General features: G+C 43.3%; 1 protein-coding gene across 3 annotated transcripts in view; it reads right to left on the reverse strand.

Annotated features, from left to right (window-relative positions):
* dop1b (DOP1 leucine zipper like protein B) overlaps positions 1-18,585 on the reverse strand; it is a 29,710-nt gene that overhangs the window by 1,617 nt on the left and 9,508 nt on the right. For 2 of the 3 annotated variants that reach the window (XM_037108716.1, XM_037108715.1), the window contains exons 2-37: positions 16,501-16,678; positions 15,837-16,018; positions 15,561-15,731; positions 14,421-14,610; positions 14,143-14,241; positions 13,586-13,709; positions 13,384-13,493; positions 12,224-12,335; positions 11,986-12,106; positions 11,746-11,865; positions 10,918-11,026; positions 10,341-10,577; positions 9,941-10,245; positions 9,320-9,717; positions 8,871-9,142; positions 8,624-8,776; positions 8,365-8,465; positions 7,296-7,486; positions 5,649-7,215; positions 5,245-5,344; positions 4,970-5,161; positions 4,683-4,817; positions 4,474-4,608; positions 4,322-4,377; positions 4,120-4,224; positions 3,806-3,872; positions 3,548-3,710; positions 3,130-3,212; positions 2,931-3,040; positions 2,700-2,849; positions 1,295-1,356; positions 996-1,124; positions 759-895; positions 607-662; positions 369-512; positions 110-242 (exon numbers count right to left, since the gene is read on the reverse strand). In XM_037108716.1, coding sequence (XP_036964611.1) covers positions 110-242; positions 369-512; positions 607-662; positions 759-895; positions 996-1,124; positions 1,295-1,356; positions 2,700-2,849; positions 2,931-3,040; positions 3,130-3,212; positions 3,548-3,710; positions 3,806-3,872; positions 4,120-4,224; positions 4,322-4,377; positions 4,474-4,608; positions 4,683-4,817; positions 4,970-5,161; positions 5,245-5,344; positions 5,649-7,215; positions 7,296-7,486; positions 8,365-8,465; positions 8,624-8,776; positions 8,871-9,142; positions 9,320-9,717; positions 9,941-10,245; positions 10,341-10,577; positions 10,918-11,026; positions 11,746-11,865; positions 11,986-12,106; positions 12,224-12,335; positions 13,384-13,493; positions 13,586-13,709; positions 14,143-14,241; positions 14,421-14,610; positions 15,561-15,731; positions 15,837-16,018; positions 16,501-16,638 — 6,657 coding nt within the window. In that variant the 5' untranslated portion in view covers positions 16,639-16,678. The remainder of the gene's footprint in view (positions 1-109; positions 243-368; positions 513-606; positions 663-758; positions 896-995; positions 1,125-1,294; positions 1,357-2,699; positions 2,850-2,930; positions 3,041-3,129; positions 3,213-3,547; positions 3,711-3,805; positions 3,873-4,119; positions 4,225-4,321; positions 4,378-4,473; positions 4,609-4,682; positions 4,818-4,969; positions 5,162-5,244; positions 5,345-5,648; positions 7,216-7,295; positions 7,487-8,364; positions 8,466-8,623; positions 8,777-8,870; positions 9,143-9,319; positions 9,718-9,940; positions 10,246-10,340; positions 10,578-10,917; positions 11,027-11,745; positions 11,866-11,985; positions 12,107-12,223; positions 12,336-13,383; positions 13,494-13,585; positions 13,710-14,142; positions 14,242-14,420; positions 14,611-15,560; positions 15,732-15,836; positions 16,019-16,500; positions 16,679-18,585) is intronic. The other variant, XM_037108717.1, reaches the window with a different exon arrangement.

Here is an 18,585-nt window from a genome sequence, read left to right on the forward strand (position 1 = left end):
GGAGACTGTGAAGATGTCTGTTTTTTTATTTTTTTATCTACAACATCCAAGAGTGGAGACCTTTAAATAGGAAAGACTGCAAGTTTAATTATTCAAATTGAATTCTCACCCCATATCGCTGCTGTATCCCTTCCAGCACTCTGACAACGTGGGGTATACATTCCTGCTCACTTTCTATCAGCGCAGTCTCTGGGCCACTGTAGCGGTTCACGTCCACTTCAGGGACAAATGCCCAACGATACCTGCACACGGAACAGACAGTTACACAGTAAAAAGGTGAGATAGGAAATAATACTCGAAACAGCTAATGCAACCCCACAGGTCATGAAGAGTTTTTGTAGTTCATATGCCCTGAATTGTGCTCATACATCTGAAAGAGAGGTATCTGCTCTGGAGGAAAAGCCAAAGAGGTGTCCAGAAACTTGCAGGCCGACAGGTACATGTCCAACTCTGCCTGAGAGAAATTCACTGGGCCATTTCTGTCGACGGCTCCGCGTACCACTTTAGCCAACCTAGGTGGTACAAAAACATGTGAAAAGAAAGTTGAGTATTTACAGACAGCATCAGCAGCGTGTTGATGAAATATTAATAAAATGATGATCTCACTTCGAGACGTCTTTATCTGGCTGCAGAGCTTTCTCTAGACGTGCAAATATGCGAATCTGGAAAACAAGAGATTTCCGTTACAATAATCAAAACAGACTTGTACAGAATTGACCCTGTGTAATAGGCCAGGCTCTCACAGGACGGGATCTTACCAGCTCTGTGACCATGATTGGCCAAAGAGATGTGAGGTGCTGAGATGAAATCCGCAGCAGGAGAACACGAAACATCAGGAACATCTGGGCTGAGACAGCAGCGCTCGGATTCATACGCAAAGCCTCAGTGAGACGCTCTGACAAGAGGGGGACAGAAGTGAACACAGTCAGTTTAAATGTCTGTTTCTACCACTGCGCTGAACATGAAAAATTGACATAGACCATCTAGGACCAAACCTTGGATGAGGGGCAGATAAAGATGATACTGGTCCAGTTCTCCACTGAACATGGCAAATGCCTGGCGCTTCAGCAGCATGGGTTTCTGGTCTACATTAGTAAACAGTTTCAGGGAGCTGCTCTGCATGCCTACAGCACGACCAAACACAGCAAATAATCAATCGGTCATCAATGTCCCTGTTATTTGAATCTGATTCCGACCTCCACGATTAACCTTCTGTGTCACAGATTATCTCTCACATTCAGATGAAAATCGTGTATTTATAGCACCACAAATATCTCCTTGAGGCTGTACTCACTCATGAGGTCTTTGAACATGGTCTTCTCATGAGTCAGTAGGTGGTCAATAATGGATTTCCAACTAAAGAGAACAAAAGGCAGTCGAGCAGTGGACATTAGACATAAGTGGTCTCAATTACATTCATGTAGTAATGGTCCACATAAGATTAATGGGGAAATACTGGACAAAAGCCCGGACATGGGAGTACAAAGCTGGGAACAATCTCAAAAGAGCAGTATGGGTCTGCTTCAAGGCTGTGAGGTGTAGCTGGGAAACATTCTCACTGTGGCAGTGGAGACAACACATTAATTAAAATGTAACTCAGATTTTCTTTTAATCTATAATTAACAAAAAAAAAATGCAAAAATGAACCTGTGCTGAACAGCTTCCCAAAGGAGTAGGGCTAAACAACTGAATGAATGATCGGCTATGTTAGGAGATATGAAAATACACCTGCATTAATTGGAACCAGCATTGTCTTGTGTCCTGTTGTTGAGTCCTCTTCCAGAGTTATTCTTACTTCTGAACTGACGCTGCTGTGGGGCCTCACACAGTCAGATCACTCTTATTACAATTACTTTCACAAATAGACCCATTAAATAATTTCCAAACGGTAATAGTGTGAAATATATAATACTGAGCGGAAGACGTCAGAGCGAGACGAAAAACCACCACACAGTTAATGTTGTTGTTTGTGCTACTTGCAATATTTCTTTGGTTACATTATCTGACTGTTTAGCTCACATTGCAGCAGTTTATTTAAATGCTTTTTTTTTCAAAGTCGTGAAGGTACTTGTTTAATATGTTTAAGTGCTGTCCATTTTAAGTGCACTTAAATAAGCATCAAGCTCTCTGGGGCTTTATTTGTTGTCATCGTTCACCACTAACATCTGTTTTATTATCTGCATTATTTAATGCTAAAATATATAGATAAGCTATTTTGTGCGACTTTTTAAGAACACCTCTGTATGTGTGTTGGCATGGGAAGAAAATATAATGGGACGATTATGCCAAAAAAACTGGGATTGTCAATATTAATCTGATAATCATCAAAAATATGCTCAAAACTCTAAAAAAGGCATTAAAAGAAACTGAAATCATTTTACATTTGATGAAGAAACAGACATTATTGTATTGCATCAAAGATAGGATGCACATCTTATAAACATTTTTAGTGAAAAACAATCAAACAATATTAAATAAGGTAATCTGAAATCATAAGGTCCAACTGCAGAAATAAATTATAAATAAATCATGGGTATGCCATCTCCCTGTCTACTTTTGGTTTGGATTTCATTGGATAGGATATATAGCCCTTTTCAAGCCACCACGATTGAATCTTTTATCTTCCCTCCTCTAGTTGTAGAAGAGTGGTAAATAACTGTTTGTGAATGAAGTCCTATCTAACAAAGAAACGTATTGACCTTGGAGCACAGGAGGCATCCATGGTGAAGAAGAGGGGGTCCATGAAGAGCTCAAAGACCTCTTTCCTCCAGGCTCTTTTGGTATAGGCATACCCACTCAGACTGCTCAGCAGCTGAGCACCTGCTTCAAAGCTGGGCATGTTGTAGGCACTAGAGGAAAGAGAGCACGCATTAGAGAGGTGTGTTAAGACCAAAGCCGTTAGCTATAGTTGGCCTGGCAACAGTAATTACCTGTGGTTCTTCAGGTAGGGAAAAACATAGTACATGAGCCGAGAAATGAGAGGAACAGCTTTCTCTTTCTCATCGCTGCGGTAAACCATGTCCAGGAGAGGTGCCAAGATCTAAACAATGAGAAAATGTGCTAAAATGGCAACTCACGATGGATCACATATTCATTCCCTTATCATATATAGAACCTAAAGAAACCTACCTCAGCCAGGAGTACAAGAGCTTGCACACTGTAAACCGAGGGAGCTGAAGAGGAAACCATGGTGCTAGCTTGAGCCATTGACTCTGACAAGATAAGGAGAGAAAGAAGAAAAAAACATTTCAGTGTTGCTTCCAATTCCTAGCTGGGGCTACTGGGTTTCCATGGATGTAGGTGCATGTCTGTGGTCTCAGGTAAAATTTGGTTGGAAAGTTAAAAAAGCTGTGTTCCTCCACGGAATACTAAGTGTACTATAGAAAGAGCAGTGTTTCCATGGCAACGATAGAGATTTAAAAGCTCTGCTGGGTCCAATCTGAGAGAGGGGGGGGCTATCTTGATATCCAAGGGTAATTTTCTCCAGCTGTGGCTGAGAATGGCAGATGAGATCATGCTTGTATTCGTCAGGGGTATTTTAAGTTACCATGGTCACCGTCACCGTCCACGTCCACATCATCAGGTTCGTCTGCTTCAGCGCACACCTGTGGCTGAACTTTGACCTCCAGGCTGCGACTGAGCCAGCTGGTCTGCTCCAGAGATGACCCTGCAATCCCACCCACCGCCTCCAAGATCCGCTGAGTCACCTCCTGCACGACGATGTCACATCAATATCTCAACAGTATCTCGCATACACTCACTGGATATCTCAATCATAAATACAGCAATATATCAAGAATCATACCTGCAGATCTCTTGTGTCCTTCTTATTGTCCAAGTTGGGGAGCCTATTGACGAAGTCATTGAGAATGCTGCGCAAGAGACATCACTAATGAATATAATATTTTCCAAAAGGAAATTAGTAATGAAATGTGCAGGTCAATAATTGTCAATCTCACAACATGAAATATGATCCTTGTGGTTGTTTGTCAATGCATTTATGAGCAATGTTGGTGTGTATGCTCTGATACCGTTTGTGTAAGCACTACCTAAGAGCATTTTGTAATACAGAAGTACTAATAAGAGTATGGAATAAGTACTGATTATGCAGAAACTGACCCCAGCAGTAAGAAGTGCCCAGGTGGGGCAAGGTTGAGTTGAACAGACTCCCGCAACAGACCGAGTAGAGAGGCAATGTTTTCCTGCAGTGCCTGAGCTGAAATACTTCACACAGAAAACAGACATTATAATAAACATGAGCATATGAAGAATGGTCTTACAAAAGCTGATGTGGGAACTTAAATTGTATTTTCCTACATACCTCTGGGTGTAGGCGTAGCTGAACTGCAACATGGGAACATCCACCAGGCTGGATTTCTGATTTAGATAAAAGAATATGAAAATGAAGGAAGAGTTTGATTTATAAACCTGCACAGTACAAGTTTTTTCACGCATGTATGTATGTTTGTGTACCTGTTCTCCTTTGATCTGGTGCGGCTTTTTCACCACGTCCTTGACCAAATGCAGGATGGTATCGATGTGCAAGGTGTTCAAAGATTTCACCAGATCCACGATGGTTAGACGAGCCTCGCTGGCCACAGGTAAAACCTTAAGAAGACAACAAGCCTTTCAGTGAGACGAATGAAGGAGTGAATGTGACCTTTCTTTGTTTCTGGACTCACCACAGTTCTTACTTTGTTTTTCGGACGTCTTTTACTCTTTCTTCTGCTCCACACTTCTCCCAAGGAAGCCATGAGATTAACCCCATACTGGCCAGTAAGAGGGAGCAGGAACTCCAGGATCCGCTGGCGCAAGATCTGAACACACACATCCCGTGAATGGATTAAGCTCTCCATAATTATACATGCGCATGTGTAAATATTTGAATTTAAGTAAGAACATTACAGGATCAACAAATATTTTTGCCGGCACAAGAAAATCAGAAAATCTGTATGTATGTAACACACACCTTGGCGCTTTTAAAGTAAACAGAGGTAGAAGAGTGTCTGCTGCTCTGGGCAGAATCAGGTGCGCGTCTCTGAAACTCTTCCCTCATGACCACCCCCCATAACAGCGCCATACTACTGAGCATGTGCGGAAGTGCCTCGATCACAGCGCTGCGTGCGTTGCGGACATCCACAGGATCACAAGCTACCAAAGACTGGCCAAGAAAGAGAAAAATAGTAAATTAATTATCATAGATACAAGAGGTGCATTTTTGCGTGTGTGTGTTTTTTTCCTAACCCTCTTGTTGTCCAGTAGACAATAGTGTGTAATGGTGGTCAGGCCTTCAAGCAGAGTCAGAGGGTAGTCAGGAGCAATGTTCTCCCTCCTACCACTCAGGCTGATCAGAAGACAAAAACACGGGACAAACATTTAACAAATATGTTTTAACTGTATTTTTGATCATGTGAAATTAGCTTCCAGCTGTAAAGATACAATATGTGAGTGGCAATTTATCACAGTAAAATGTGCACAAGTCTGTTGCATATGTCGTCCAAAAATATTCTTCTTTTACTATGTTTTCTTGTCTTTCTTTACTATAAGTTTTTTTAAATTCTCAGAAAAATGACCCTACACACTACATAGGACAAACTTTAAGCTGCCAAAACGTTGCAGTTTTACGAAGATATGCAAGATGAGTCTACCTTTGATTTGTCTTTCCTCCATCATGCTCGTAAATTTTGACGAGCTCGTCTAAGTTCCTGCAGATCTGATTGATAAGCGGAGCCACAATGATGCTTAATGAGCGACCCAGGTATGGCAGAGAGGAGCACAGCAGCGACACCCAGTGGGGATGCATGGAGTAGCCGTACTGTGGCTGCAGAGCCCTGGCTGCGGCTGAAACGAACATCCCCTGGGCTGTGATGGGGTTGCTTTGAACGTACTGTGCTGCCTTGATGGACTGCTGAAAAAGAATCGCGGTTTGCCACTCGCGAGCCAGCGGGGTGCTGGCAGTCGGGGATTCACGAGGCTCCTGGCTAGCGGCTGAGACGGCCCCACTGGGCCACACATGGTACTCAAGGACGATGAGAGCCTGGAGGAGTTTAAGTAATTCTATTTGTAAGGGGTACTGTTCCGGACCCCCTCCTGCTCCAAGATTCACCAGACTCTCCTCTGACAGGCCTCCCTGTTCCTCCAGCAGCTCCACACCCTTGGCTGCTCCCTTGTCCATTCCCCGTTGGCTGACATACATGGACGCAGAGAGTGTAAGCAAAGCGTACTGCTGCACTTTACAACCTGAAAGGAGTCTGCGAATTGGCTCCAGACTGGCCCCGTTGCCCTCTTGTCCCCGTGCCACACAGCCAAGCTGGTTCACCATCCGGGTTAGCACCTCCACACTCTTTACCTGAACCTCCCTGTTCCCCTGCAGGTCAAGAGGGCCCAGGCTCAGATAGGAAGGGTAATGAGAGCGCAAGAACCGCAGACACAAGGACACCAGCAGTTCAATGAGTAGGGACGGAGGCACAGAGGGGGAGGAGGAAGGGGAGAGCAGGCAGCCGTAGAAGCCATGACCATCCTGAGCCTGTTGGTGGCGCTGCAGGAGGTTGGACACTAGATTTAAATGTGCAGCAGAGCTGGTATCCAGAGAGGTGGAGGAGAGTGCATCCACCAGAGGGCACTTGGCGCTGCTTCTCAGCAGGCTATCGAGCAGAGCCAAGCCTTGGAGCAGATGGCGCCACCCGCCCGCCACAGGATACAGCAGCACGTGGCGGAACAGAGAGTCGATGGCCTCTCTCTTCTCACGCTCCTGTTTCAGCAGGCGAGACCTGGCCATGGCCTCCAGCTCCAAATCCTCCTCATCCTCACTCGACAGTGAATCAGATGCCTGTGTGTGCTCGGACTCAGCCCGCCGCAGTCCGTTGAGCACACCTCCTTCCTCGATGCTGCGGAAGGGCACGGAGCCTGAGCTGGAGTTCTCAGTGGATGCCTGGGCACCACTGGTGTCAGCTGACTCAGTGTGTTCACTCTCACCTTCCTCCTCCTCTTCCTCTCTTTCCTCTTCTTCTGTCTCTTCACTCTCACTCCTTGATAACACTAAAGTCTCCGGAGGTTTGGCGGGATCTGCACCACTGTCTAACTCGGCCCACAGGGATTCCCGGTCCACAATGTTCATGAGATTTAAGGTGGTGACCTCTGTTGCCATGGCATCAGTAGATGCTCCAGAAGATTTGGTGGAGCTTCGACTTCTACTGCTGAGAACTCTCAGGGCACCTTGAAGAAATAAAACACACATTCAGCAAAACAGAATAACCTTATCCAATTATAATTTTATTCATTTACACAACACTTACCAGCAGTAACATTTTGTTTGACACTCTGAATGGAGGAGCGCTGAGTGGAGGGGTGAAGCAGCAACAACAATATAGGCTCAAGGATCCGAATCCCATCATTGAGGGAAAGAGCCCGGACCAGCCAGCACTGAGCTGCTGCACTAATAGAGCCATCTGTACAGCTCAGACTGTCCACCACAACGCACAGACACCTGAGGGAGAGACATGCAGATACAGATTTGGTAAAGAAGGAAAACAATTTCTTAAAAAGGACGGTGATTTCATTCTTTATTTTTACAGCATGTTGTGAACAATTTCACTTTGTCAGAGTAAGCTCAATGGGGTTCAAATGAGTGCCAGCAGTGAGGCTGTAATGCTTATTACAAACTGGAAAAAAAGAGGAAGAGACCAATCCTTACATTCTCAACACTAGTGGACACAACAACGCAAGTGTGGCACTTTGCCCTAAAGGGGATCTTTTTGTTTTTAAAAAGATAACCTATGCTGTTATTTAGCATGCTAACATGTTTAGAGTTTGCATGGTTGCGATTTACCAAGATAATATTCAGCATGTTGTCATGTTAACATGCTTAGTGTTAGCATTCATCCCAAACTTAAAGGGGCTCTGCAGAATGTCTGGGTTTTGCTCGAAGCTGGTCACTGATTACGCTGGCAGACTCCATTTATAAACAACTGCTCTCTGTTAGCAGAGTGGAGAGAGGCACTGAGACGGGGCACTCGAGAACACATAATGTCACATCCTTTGGTCTGTCGCAGACAATCTGACCAGAGACTTTTACAAGTCCATCTGTCCGCTCACATAAGGCCAATTAAAAATTGATTTATAAATTGCTAATTTGTCACAAAGAGCCCAAGTCTGGTGGGAATTAAGTTGTCATAAAACCTAAATTAAGGATCCCAACCCAAAAGTAAAATCATGCTCTTATCAAAATAACTTCAAACTGTTGAACTTAAAGTTTCTAATGATGGGTTACAGAAATAAAAAATCAAGGCAGTGTATCATATTCATAATCAAGCTACAGTTCTTGGACATATTTGCTGTCTGACCACTATTCCACTGTGTACTAACCGGTCAAAGGAGCGATTCAGAGACATGGTCCTGTTGGACTGGATCTCCCGGGTCAGGTGCCACAGAACTGTGAAGCGGTGAAGTGCTTCCAGCCGAACAGCCTGAGGCAGACAAACACAAGGCAAACCTTTGGCTTTGTAACATTTCTCAGTAGGTCTGTCTGTGTGTCCCAGGTAAACTGACACATATAGAAGATGCTGGGAGACCATTTTAATGTGTGAAACAACTTGTGGTTCAGCATGTGTGCAGGTTTATTCACCTTGTCTTTGTGCAAAAGCGCCTGGCAGATGATGTCCTCACAGATGGATGCTGATGGAGCCAAACAGTGAAGTCTGTAGAAGAGTTCCACACAGGAAATGTGTTGCTCCCTCCGCTCTGTATCCAGCTGGCTCCACAGAACCTGGGACACCCTCTGAGTCACAGAAAAAGACAGACAAAATCTTTAAATACCACATTTTAACTACAGCTTCAAGTAAAAACAACATATTTCTGTTCTGTAACTTCACCTGATAGAAATCTGTGCGCTCCTCTATGGCACGAAGCAGAGCAGGGTAAATGGGTGGCACGGTGACCATCTGCAGCCGCCCACTCAGAGGGTTAAAGTCCGATGTCTGGTAGCGTCTGTGCTTGTCCTGGATGACCAGTGCTAAGGACTGGGAGTGGTTGATGAGCTCCAACAGGGAGGCCACTGCAGTGTGCTGGATGTTGTAGTCCCTGGACAGGCAGCACAGCGTCATCAAGGACGTCACCCACACCGGCAGGTTGTCCATGTCATTGCCTATGGAAAACCAAACATTTGAAATGTATTATCTTTCTGCGGGTTACAGGGGCAATCCATTGATTTTACAGATAAAGGTAATTTAAATCATCACGAGGAGTACTTCTGTAAAATAGTTGTTCTGAGGTAACTTGTAAGAAAATGTAAGAAAGTAATCTAATCCAACTGTGTGCCGACCTGCATGACCAAACATGTCTGTATGGAGAGCCAGAGTCTCCTCTTCGCTTAGGTAGACAGGGAAGGTGGTGCACTCTAGCAGCAGGTGGCAGGTAGCAGTGAAGGCCTGTCGACAAGCATCAGAGATCTCTGCCCTGCCGCGGGGCATGTAGCCAGCCGCCCAGTCCAGACAGCCCATAGGCCCCTTTTTCTTCTCTGTGGGGGCTGCTGGGAGCTGGGCATCAGATGTAGAGCGGGATTTAAGTTTGTTTGGGGTGAACAGTTCAGTCAGTTTATCTTTTATTTCCCGCCCCCCTCTGCCCGTTAACAGAGTCTTCTGATCCAGTGAGGCAGCAGTGAGGTCAGGCTGGGCTACTTCCTCTGGTGCTCTCACATCCTCCACCTGCACTAGCAGGTATCTGAAACAAAGTAGGGGAGAAGAAATATTTAGAAATCACACGTTAATGAAAAAGATCCAACGCAGGATATAGATAATCTAATGAAGACTCAGTGGACGAAGGTTTTCAGTCATGCAGCTCATGGTAATTCTAGGTGTTGCACGTAGGCAACTGGAAAACACAGCACCCTGAACTGAAACAAGTCCAGTTGTCGACAATATAGCACATAGTAAAGACTCTTTACCTTGTGGTTATGAAGGCGAGGATGTCCTGCAGACACTGCGTCATGGTGTCTACACTCCCTCCCCTCCTCCAAACTCCCTCGCCTTCTTTGAAAACTCCATTTCCTTCAGCCGTCTGCCCGATCCCTGGTGGGAGATGCTGCTCTGATGGTGAGGCGCTGATGCCTAGTCCACTGTCTTCAGACCTGAGTGTCGGGTAAACACCATCTGCAGGCTCTGGCTCGTCTCCTCCGTCCCTGTTCAGCTCTTCATCTCCATGGTAACCATTAACCTGACCACCATCTTTCTTTCCCTCCATCTCTAGATCCTAGATAGAGTAAAATTGACATGATGAGGCACAGACAAACATCAAAAATATCACTTAAAAAGAAAACGCATGGCAGAAACTGTAAAAGGCCTGACCTGAGTCTTTTTGCTCTCCTCCTCTGGTGACTGTAACTCCATGTCCTCTGTGTGTGCTCCTGCCTCAACATCCATGTAAGCCACAGGCATCTGGATTTTACTCAGGACTTTGAAGCATGCACGTAGACCCTGTGTGATATCTTCCGGGCTCACAGAGTCCATGTGGCTGCGCAGAGTCCGCAGCATGGTGCTCAGCATCTCAGGGAGGAACTGGGACTGGATGTCAGCATGAAGCTCCTGTGGGAACAAGACATGTACAACACAGACTGTGGACAGAAATTTCTGTAGGTGTGTGTGGATTGAGTATCGGGTCAACTAGTGGTGAATAATAGTCAATATTTGTTTTAACCTTACTTTGACGAAGTACCAGATCTATAAAAAAGAAAAGCTTAGTATTTTTTTTTTCTAAATTTGTAGTATTTGTTAAGTTTTGCTACAACGTCACTCCCAAGCTGGCTGGTTTACAGGCCCATCTAAATATTTAGAATTATTCCAAAACGTGTTTTGGGTCCGCATCCGAAAAATTGTTTTTCACAACTAAGTGAACCACTTGTGAGCAAGAGTGTGAGTTGTTTACCAGAGGAAGAACATCAAGCAGGAAAATGATGAGATTGGACATCTCTGTGACAGAGGGAGCAGGGTGGCTGCGGTCCTGCCAAGGAGGCGTTGGTGGGTCATCTTTGTCACTACAGAGCAAAGACAGAAATGAAAAGTTTTCAGATCTCATATTTTGATCCTGTGATGTGTCGCGCTATGTAAATGCTGAACTTTCCCAAAATATATACATTTACATGCTTTATCTAACCATGTAAAAGTCTCATCAAGATTTAAGTCTCTTTTTAAAGAGGGCAACATTAACATCAGAACAACAATGAAGACAATGTGAATACAGAAGTTACTCTAACGTGCTACAAATGAGTCAACAAAATATTCAGCTCAAATGCCATACAAAGACAAGGAATGACACCTCGTGCAATTTCTCAAGCAATTTTAGTGAAAATTTAAGAGCCATCGTTTGGCCATACTGGTTTTTACACATGTTGTACTTCTGTACACAGATAACTTGAATTACCACCTTGTGATTGTATGTCTCTGTACACAGCTATGATGATGAATAATGGGCAATATTATCAATGGACAACATTTTTTAGCAAAATATTATGATGTCGCAGTGACATCTGACCTTTGGGATATAAAATCTCGTAACAGGCCAATTTATTCTAATAAGTTCATCCTTGAGTCCAAGCGGACATTCGTATCAAATCTGATAAAATTCCCTCAATGTCTTCTTGAGTTATCTTGATCACAAGAACTGGATGGACAACCCGAGAAAGAATTGTGCCTCCATGGAGTTCATGTCATCAACCTGACAGGTTTAAGTTTTAGAGTTGACATTGTGACTCACCTGAGAGAAGTGCAGAAGCGTCGGGTCATGTACTCCCACAGGTATTCGCTGTTCATGGTGCTCACGAGCATATTCATGGTCTTAATGATCTCTGATGCATTCTTATTCTCTTTTATCTTACTGTTGTAGAAGAAAACACAAGAAAGCATCATCTGTTTCTGGTTTTCTATGGTTTTTCTTTTGTGTCACATGTTCAGTTAAATATGTATTCAGCAGTGAACAGAGATCTATTGCTCTCACCTTGCAAGCTGGTTGCCTGAGAGCCCTGTGCTGGTGATGTTTTCCTCACCCAGCATCCCTCGACAGTAGCTGTGAAAGGCTCGGACCACCTCCAACAACACGCTGCTCAAGACCACCGGACCTGAACAGAAAAATGGTCACCATCACAGTTAAACATGCCGAGAATAAAGCTGAAACACTAATAAGTGGATCAAGTTCTTCAGCATGTTTGTGTACTGTGTGGCTCAGTGCTGCGTACCTATCTCAGGTTTATCCAGCAGGCTGATGATGATACGAAAGGGCCTGAGGTATCCAATCACATTCTCTGGGTCGCTCTGCACATCCTTCTGTTTGAGGATGTTAATCAGAGCCTGAAGTGACAGAAAAGAACGGATGACAATATGACGCACAGGAGACAAACATACACTGGTACACAGTTCAAACAGACGCACCTGACTAAGATGTGAAATGTAAGTTACCCTTTCTCTCATCTCCTGTACCCTGCTTAAATTAAAATCTTCACAAGAACTGTTTAGTGTTGTCATTTTGTTTGTCAAGTCAAGTTCAGTCTGGCATTAATGAAAATATGTTAGTTCCAGTTATGTGTGTGACAATTTCTTGGTTGGCTGCATTCACTTCTTGAACATAATACTTCACGGTCAAAACAAAACAGGACAGAAATGTTTCCACACATAACCCCCCATAAAACCACAACTTGTCATTTTCACACTTTTTTTTTAACAAACAAGATAAAAAATGGGTTGATTAGTGAACTTCAGAGGAGCTTCTAGAGCCAGGCTAGTAATTCCCCATTTCCAGTCTTTAGGCTTAATTAAACTAACTTTATACACACATGTTGATGTTGATCTTCTCACCTTAACTCTTAACAGGAAAGAATATAAGCATTTTTTTTTTTCCAAACATCAAATTTTTTCTTTAACAACACAGCCAGGCTACACTAAAAATTTGCTTTTTTTCACAGATAACACTGATGTTTTGCAACAACAACCCAAAATGTCAGTATGTGACAACCTGCAAATAAGACAAGTGTTGAGTCTCATTCCGAAAGTGGTTCAGTCTGAGTGTCTGTTTGTGTTTGGTTCAGCCCGGGCTATTTTACTGCAGTCTCTACTCTCAATCTACGTCAGTGAAGCACATTTACCCTCATGTCAGCAGTCATCAAGGACCAACTGAGACTAATTATAGTACATTACAGTGATTTGCTGGAATTGGAGGTCGGCCCTGGCTTGAGTAGAACTGACTCCGTATGCAATCGCACCACATGAAAAATTTGCTTCATGTTTGTCATGAGTACAAGAGAAACATTTTCATCGGACGGCACAACCAACTTCAACAGATTTTCCTGGTAAAAATGGAAGCACTTACGATGGCGTGTCTGAAGGTAAAGACATGAGTTACCTGCACAAGACAATCTCGAGAGAAGGTGCTGAAGTAGTAAGATGTATGATCCTCTGTGCTAGATGAGATGGTGGGGTGTGGTGCCACCATTCCTCCTTTTATGTCGGTCCCTGAAAACACATACCCAGAGGGAAACAACACTGAGTTAACAGAGAAACGGAATGGCTAGTTCAATATAGAAGTATATTTTAATGAGCAGCACCTAGAAGCCAGGCGTAGAGGCGTCTGTTGAGGGACATGTCTCTGCGAAGGAGTGTGAGTGAGGCTGCAGACACCACTGTGATCAACTCTTTGACACTCATGGAAATACTGGACTCCATTGGGTCCTAATAACACAACAGAGAGCTGACAGTTAGCAGAGAAACAACAGGAAAGACAGGGAGTGTAATGACAGGATGTTGGAACAATATGGTTTGAACTTTAAATATCTTGTCTTGGTCCTGTATTTAACTAAATATAAGTCAAAAAAGGATTTGCAAATGTTTGCATTTTGGAATCTGGATGGTAGAATTGGGCACAACTCACAACAGCAATACATGGTGTTTTCAAGCAGCAGCAACAGCAGTTTGCACAGAAGAGAATCACTTTAACTAGTTCAGCAATCCTCAGACTTTTTCTTTATCATGACCCCTAAACTTACACATACAAGACCACAGACCCTCATCTGGTAAGATTTTGTCCCAGAGTCCTTGATCTGTTCACAGAAGGGATATCAAACCCCAAAAGACAGAAAGGAAGTGCGTTTTTGTGTGTACTTACCAGACATTCAGCAAAAGGGAAGAAGTAGAGCAGGATTTCAAGCATGTTCCTCTGCACCAGGACATTTGAATCTTGTAGAGAAAGACACACTGACTTCACCTGAAGACAGACAAAAAACCGAGAAGCTCAGGAGAAGTTCAGACGGATGACAAAACATGGTGATGGAGCAGAGGGTAGAACTGAAACATGCCTGAAGTGTGTCCACAATATTGATATTTCCACCAACACTCTTAATCATTAGACAGGATTCAAACCGTAGGACAAACAGAGTAACTCACCACCAGTCTATGGTCGTAGCCTAGCATGTGTGTCTGCTGCCGCAGGGACGCCATGCGGTCAAAATGTGTGACTATAAAGACCGAGGCGGGCAGTCGCACCATAGGGCTGACCAGCATACTTCCCCACAGGGCGCCGTAGAAGACCTGCTGACCCACCAGCAGTGACAACTTGAGCAGCAACGCATCAGTCCTGGACAGAGAATATAATGGATTGAACTCAGTGACTGTTCAACAACACTTCCACTAAAGAATTGATATTCCTGTGTGGCAATCTGACCTTGTGGTTAGTGATGTCATACCAATCAATTCTGTCAAAACAATCAATTGTTTCAGTGTAAAAGTACTGACAAGAGTTTGACTGACTCAGCCACTATTAGTCTTTGTCAGTACATTAGTGGCCCAGTCTATTACTGACACATCTGTATGAAATTGTAAATTCAAACTCATGTTCAGCTGCATCTTCCGCATATATTTTGAAAGATATCGTGGTCTTGGTCTTTGGTTTTGCACTTCCTGATTTACACTTTTATACCAAGTTGCAACCTCCTGTTTACTGGCACTTTAATTGTGTAAACCAGTGATACATAAATAGTGAGGGATCTCGCTTTGGACAAAAGCGTCTGCTAAATGCCCTGAATGAGATCGACAGATTATGGAAAAATTGGAATGTTATTATTATTATGGAAAAATGGTTTAAAGTTCTCCTACTCTGTACTCTACTCCTACTCTGTTGTTCACAGCTCAGAGCCCTTTGTTCCTTCTATAAGGACTCACTAATGAACATTTTCATTTACAAAAAAGGATAATAGATCTTTACCAACAGCTGGGTTCTGTTGTTTATTCACCAATGTTACTAAAGCTGGAGTTAAAATGTTATGAGGGGATGATTATCAGCTGTGGATTAATACGCATCTGGTAATCTAGTGAGCCTTAACAGCAGCAGAATGGTGTATCGACTCAAAATAAACAACAGTGCCCATGTTCCCCATCATGAAGGGACATGCCACCCCGTTCATTATTGTTCACAATAAAATATATAGAATATTTTCAGGCTTTTCCTTACTTTTTTTTTTAAAGCAAGAACAAAAGAACAGTTTGAGATTACTTCTTCCTATCCTGACAACGGTATGTGCCATATACCTGTCATAAACCTCCAGTCCCTCTTCCAGGCCGGGCAGTAGTCCAGTTATGAAAGCCTGAAGACTAGGCAGCAGAGCCCTCTGCAGCGGGAGATAGTAACGCTCGTAAAGTGTCAGAAGCACAGGCTTCACTGCCATGGCTGCATGGCCCAGCAGCGGGAACAGTCCTGAGCTGAAAACAAGTAAAACACACACAAATTCATGAAGCTGCACATGTGACCAACCAGCTCTCTTTTATGAAGCAAGCAGTCTTTCAGACCTCTTCCTGAGACCTCACCTGTAAATGAACAGATCCTTGGCCAGCCATTTTGTACCAATGATTTTGAAAATGACCTCGTAGGTCTCCAGAGCCTTGAGGTGTACTCCGCTCGGCAAAGCTGGGTGCAGACACTGGGCAAGACGCTTGCCTATGATCAACCGCTTGGGCAGGAGGGAGTAGCGGAGGTTACTCTGCAGAGCCTGAAAGAATGAGACAAAAGAAAGAAAAAGAATGGTTGTGCCATTAACCAAATACTAACTAACTAACATTACATTCCAACATACATGATATGAGAACTATCCAATAAAACACTCTTTCAGACATTTTGCAAAATATTTTGTGCACAATGTTTCAATGCTTATACCAATGACATTTTTATTTCCCTCACATCCTCTGTGTACTTTAAGGGCATTAACATGCACAGACACTCCAAAGTAAATATCTGCTCTGCGAGTTGAAATAAAAGTGGCACATTTATGGTCCAAAATAAATGGCCAGAAGCAATAAAGTTGAGCAATAACAAAAGAGAGACTCACTGAACAAGAACTTCCTCATAAGTACAGATAATTGAAAAACACAAACCAGGTGCTAAGTTGAAACTCACTAAATATCAACACCAAAATATAAACAAGCAGTTACAGTATCTCTATTGAATCAGCTCCACTCTGTGCATCATACATACCTTATTGAGTTTGCCCAGTGAGGAGATGAGATCTGCCCACTCACTCGAAGACTCAAAGTTACGCAGCGCCTTCTCAATGACCGCTGCATAGCTACGGTAACGGTAGTCATTCTGCAGTTCTAACTCCTCGGGATCCATGATACATCAGTCTGATTGCAGCATGTTCAGCACAATATTTCTGGAAAAGAGGCAAGACCAAACGAGATGTGTTGAGGAAAGAGGAAATACACTGATCAAACACACAAGAGCAATTAGCTCCATGATAGTATCGGTCTGTCCGCAAACCTGTCAGACATTTCTCTGCCTCTGAGGCTTGTTTATGGCAAATAGAATTAGCCTATTAGCTCTGTTCACTGACACACACGCTCTGAAGCTGTGGAGACAAATGTCCTCATTCATGGCTGGTCAGCGTTTGGCTGATTGACCTGTCTCTCAGCCTCAAGAGGGAGGCTTTGGCCCCGCAGAAAAACAAGTTATGGGCAGGGCACAAAACTCAGAAAAGAGAGATTTAGTTTGTGTCTCTCTTGGTTACACACTGAAATTTTAAGCAGTGTTTTGTTGGACAAATCTGGGGCAATATCGACTTGAAATCACCTTATCGTGTCTTCATAGAACACAGGCACAGGAAAGCAGGCACATTACAACCTTATTGTTCATCTGGACTTGTGTTTTAGGCTACCCGATGAATAAAAGTCCAATAATCCTCCTCTTTTAGCTCTGTTTTGGTCTCCATCAACTCCTGAGGGAAATGTTTGTCTTTCTGCTGTTTGAATCATACGGTGCACAGTCTTTCTTATCTGAACATAGCTGCCTACTGTGGCTGGCAACAAGGTAAATTATAGCAGTGAGACTGAACCCAACAGTTAAAGTGCTGGCGACTAAACCAAAAGAAAGAGATGAGCTGAAAGATCTATAAAAGCTCTGCACATCTGACGAGAATTACAGAATCGGACGATAAATCTCTGTAGGTTTGAACTAAGAGCACTCACTTTCCCATTAGTCTTGTCATTTGATCCTTTTATTTATAACAATATTGATTAGTGCAGCTTTTTAAAAAGGTCTGGAGGAGGAATTACAGGTAAGAAAAACATTTAAACAATACAGGCAGAAAAAACCCCACCAATCTCATTCCATCTAGAAAGAGTAGCTTTCTTGCTTTCAAGCACATGGCATGGGCAGTGGTGGTGTGTTTCTGTGTGTGTGTCTGTGTGTACATGCAGTTCATTTGTATGAAGCTGAACGGAGAGATGGGGGGAGTAGGAGGGCAGGATTAGAGGAGCACAGACATCTGGACTCCTCGTGCCTGAGCTGAGAGGAGCTTTACCATTGGGGACAAACCCAACAACACGTGCTGAGGGCAGCTTTATATTACTGGAGAAACGAACAGGCTAATATCAGAAAAATAATCAATTCAGTAACAGATTCATCTTTTGAAAAACAAAATACCCAACATTCGCTGGTTTATGTTTTAAAAATGTGCAATACTGTTAAATACTGAATAATGTGCTTTTTTGTTGTTCAGTTCAAATGATAAGCAATATCAGGACGTCACTTCAGTCACTGTAACTTGCTGTGTTCATTTTAGGCACTAAACAAATAATATATGAATGTCATAACAATGAATATGTTAAAGTTAAAACCACAGTGAATATAATAACAGCGATAGTAACTGCATCATGCTGCCTCCAGCACATCTTTAGTGGGATAATTAAAGACCAAAGTGGGTAAAAAGCCTAACCCAGATCTTGACCCACAGAAATGATGCAGAAGAAGAGCTTGGTTTATATCTTGTGGGGGAGAAAAATAAAAGGTAAATGGGCCAGTGAGTTAGACAAAAGTGGAGAGGTAGCTCATTCATCTGGATCAGCCTTTAACACTGTCAGCAGGTACACCTCAGCAGTGACTCTTGAAGCCCTTCCATGAACTAATTACACTCTTGTACTGCAGTCACGTGAAATGTGCTGAACAGGACATTTTGCGGGTAATTGATTAACCTCAAAAACATAACACCTACAGCAAATTTAACATGAAATCTAGCACCAAAATGAAATATATTGGTAAGCTGATATTGGCCTATCTGTATTG

Source organism: Acanthopagrus latus, chromosome 9, assembly GCF_904848185.1.
Source record: "Acanthopagrus latus isolate v.2019 chromosome 9, fAcaLat1.1, whole genome shotgun sequence".
NCBI classification, from domain to species: domain Eukaryota; kingdom Metazoa; phylum Chordata; class Actinopteri; order Spariformes; family Sparidae; genus Acanthopagrus; species Acanthopagrus latus.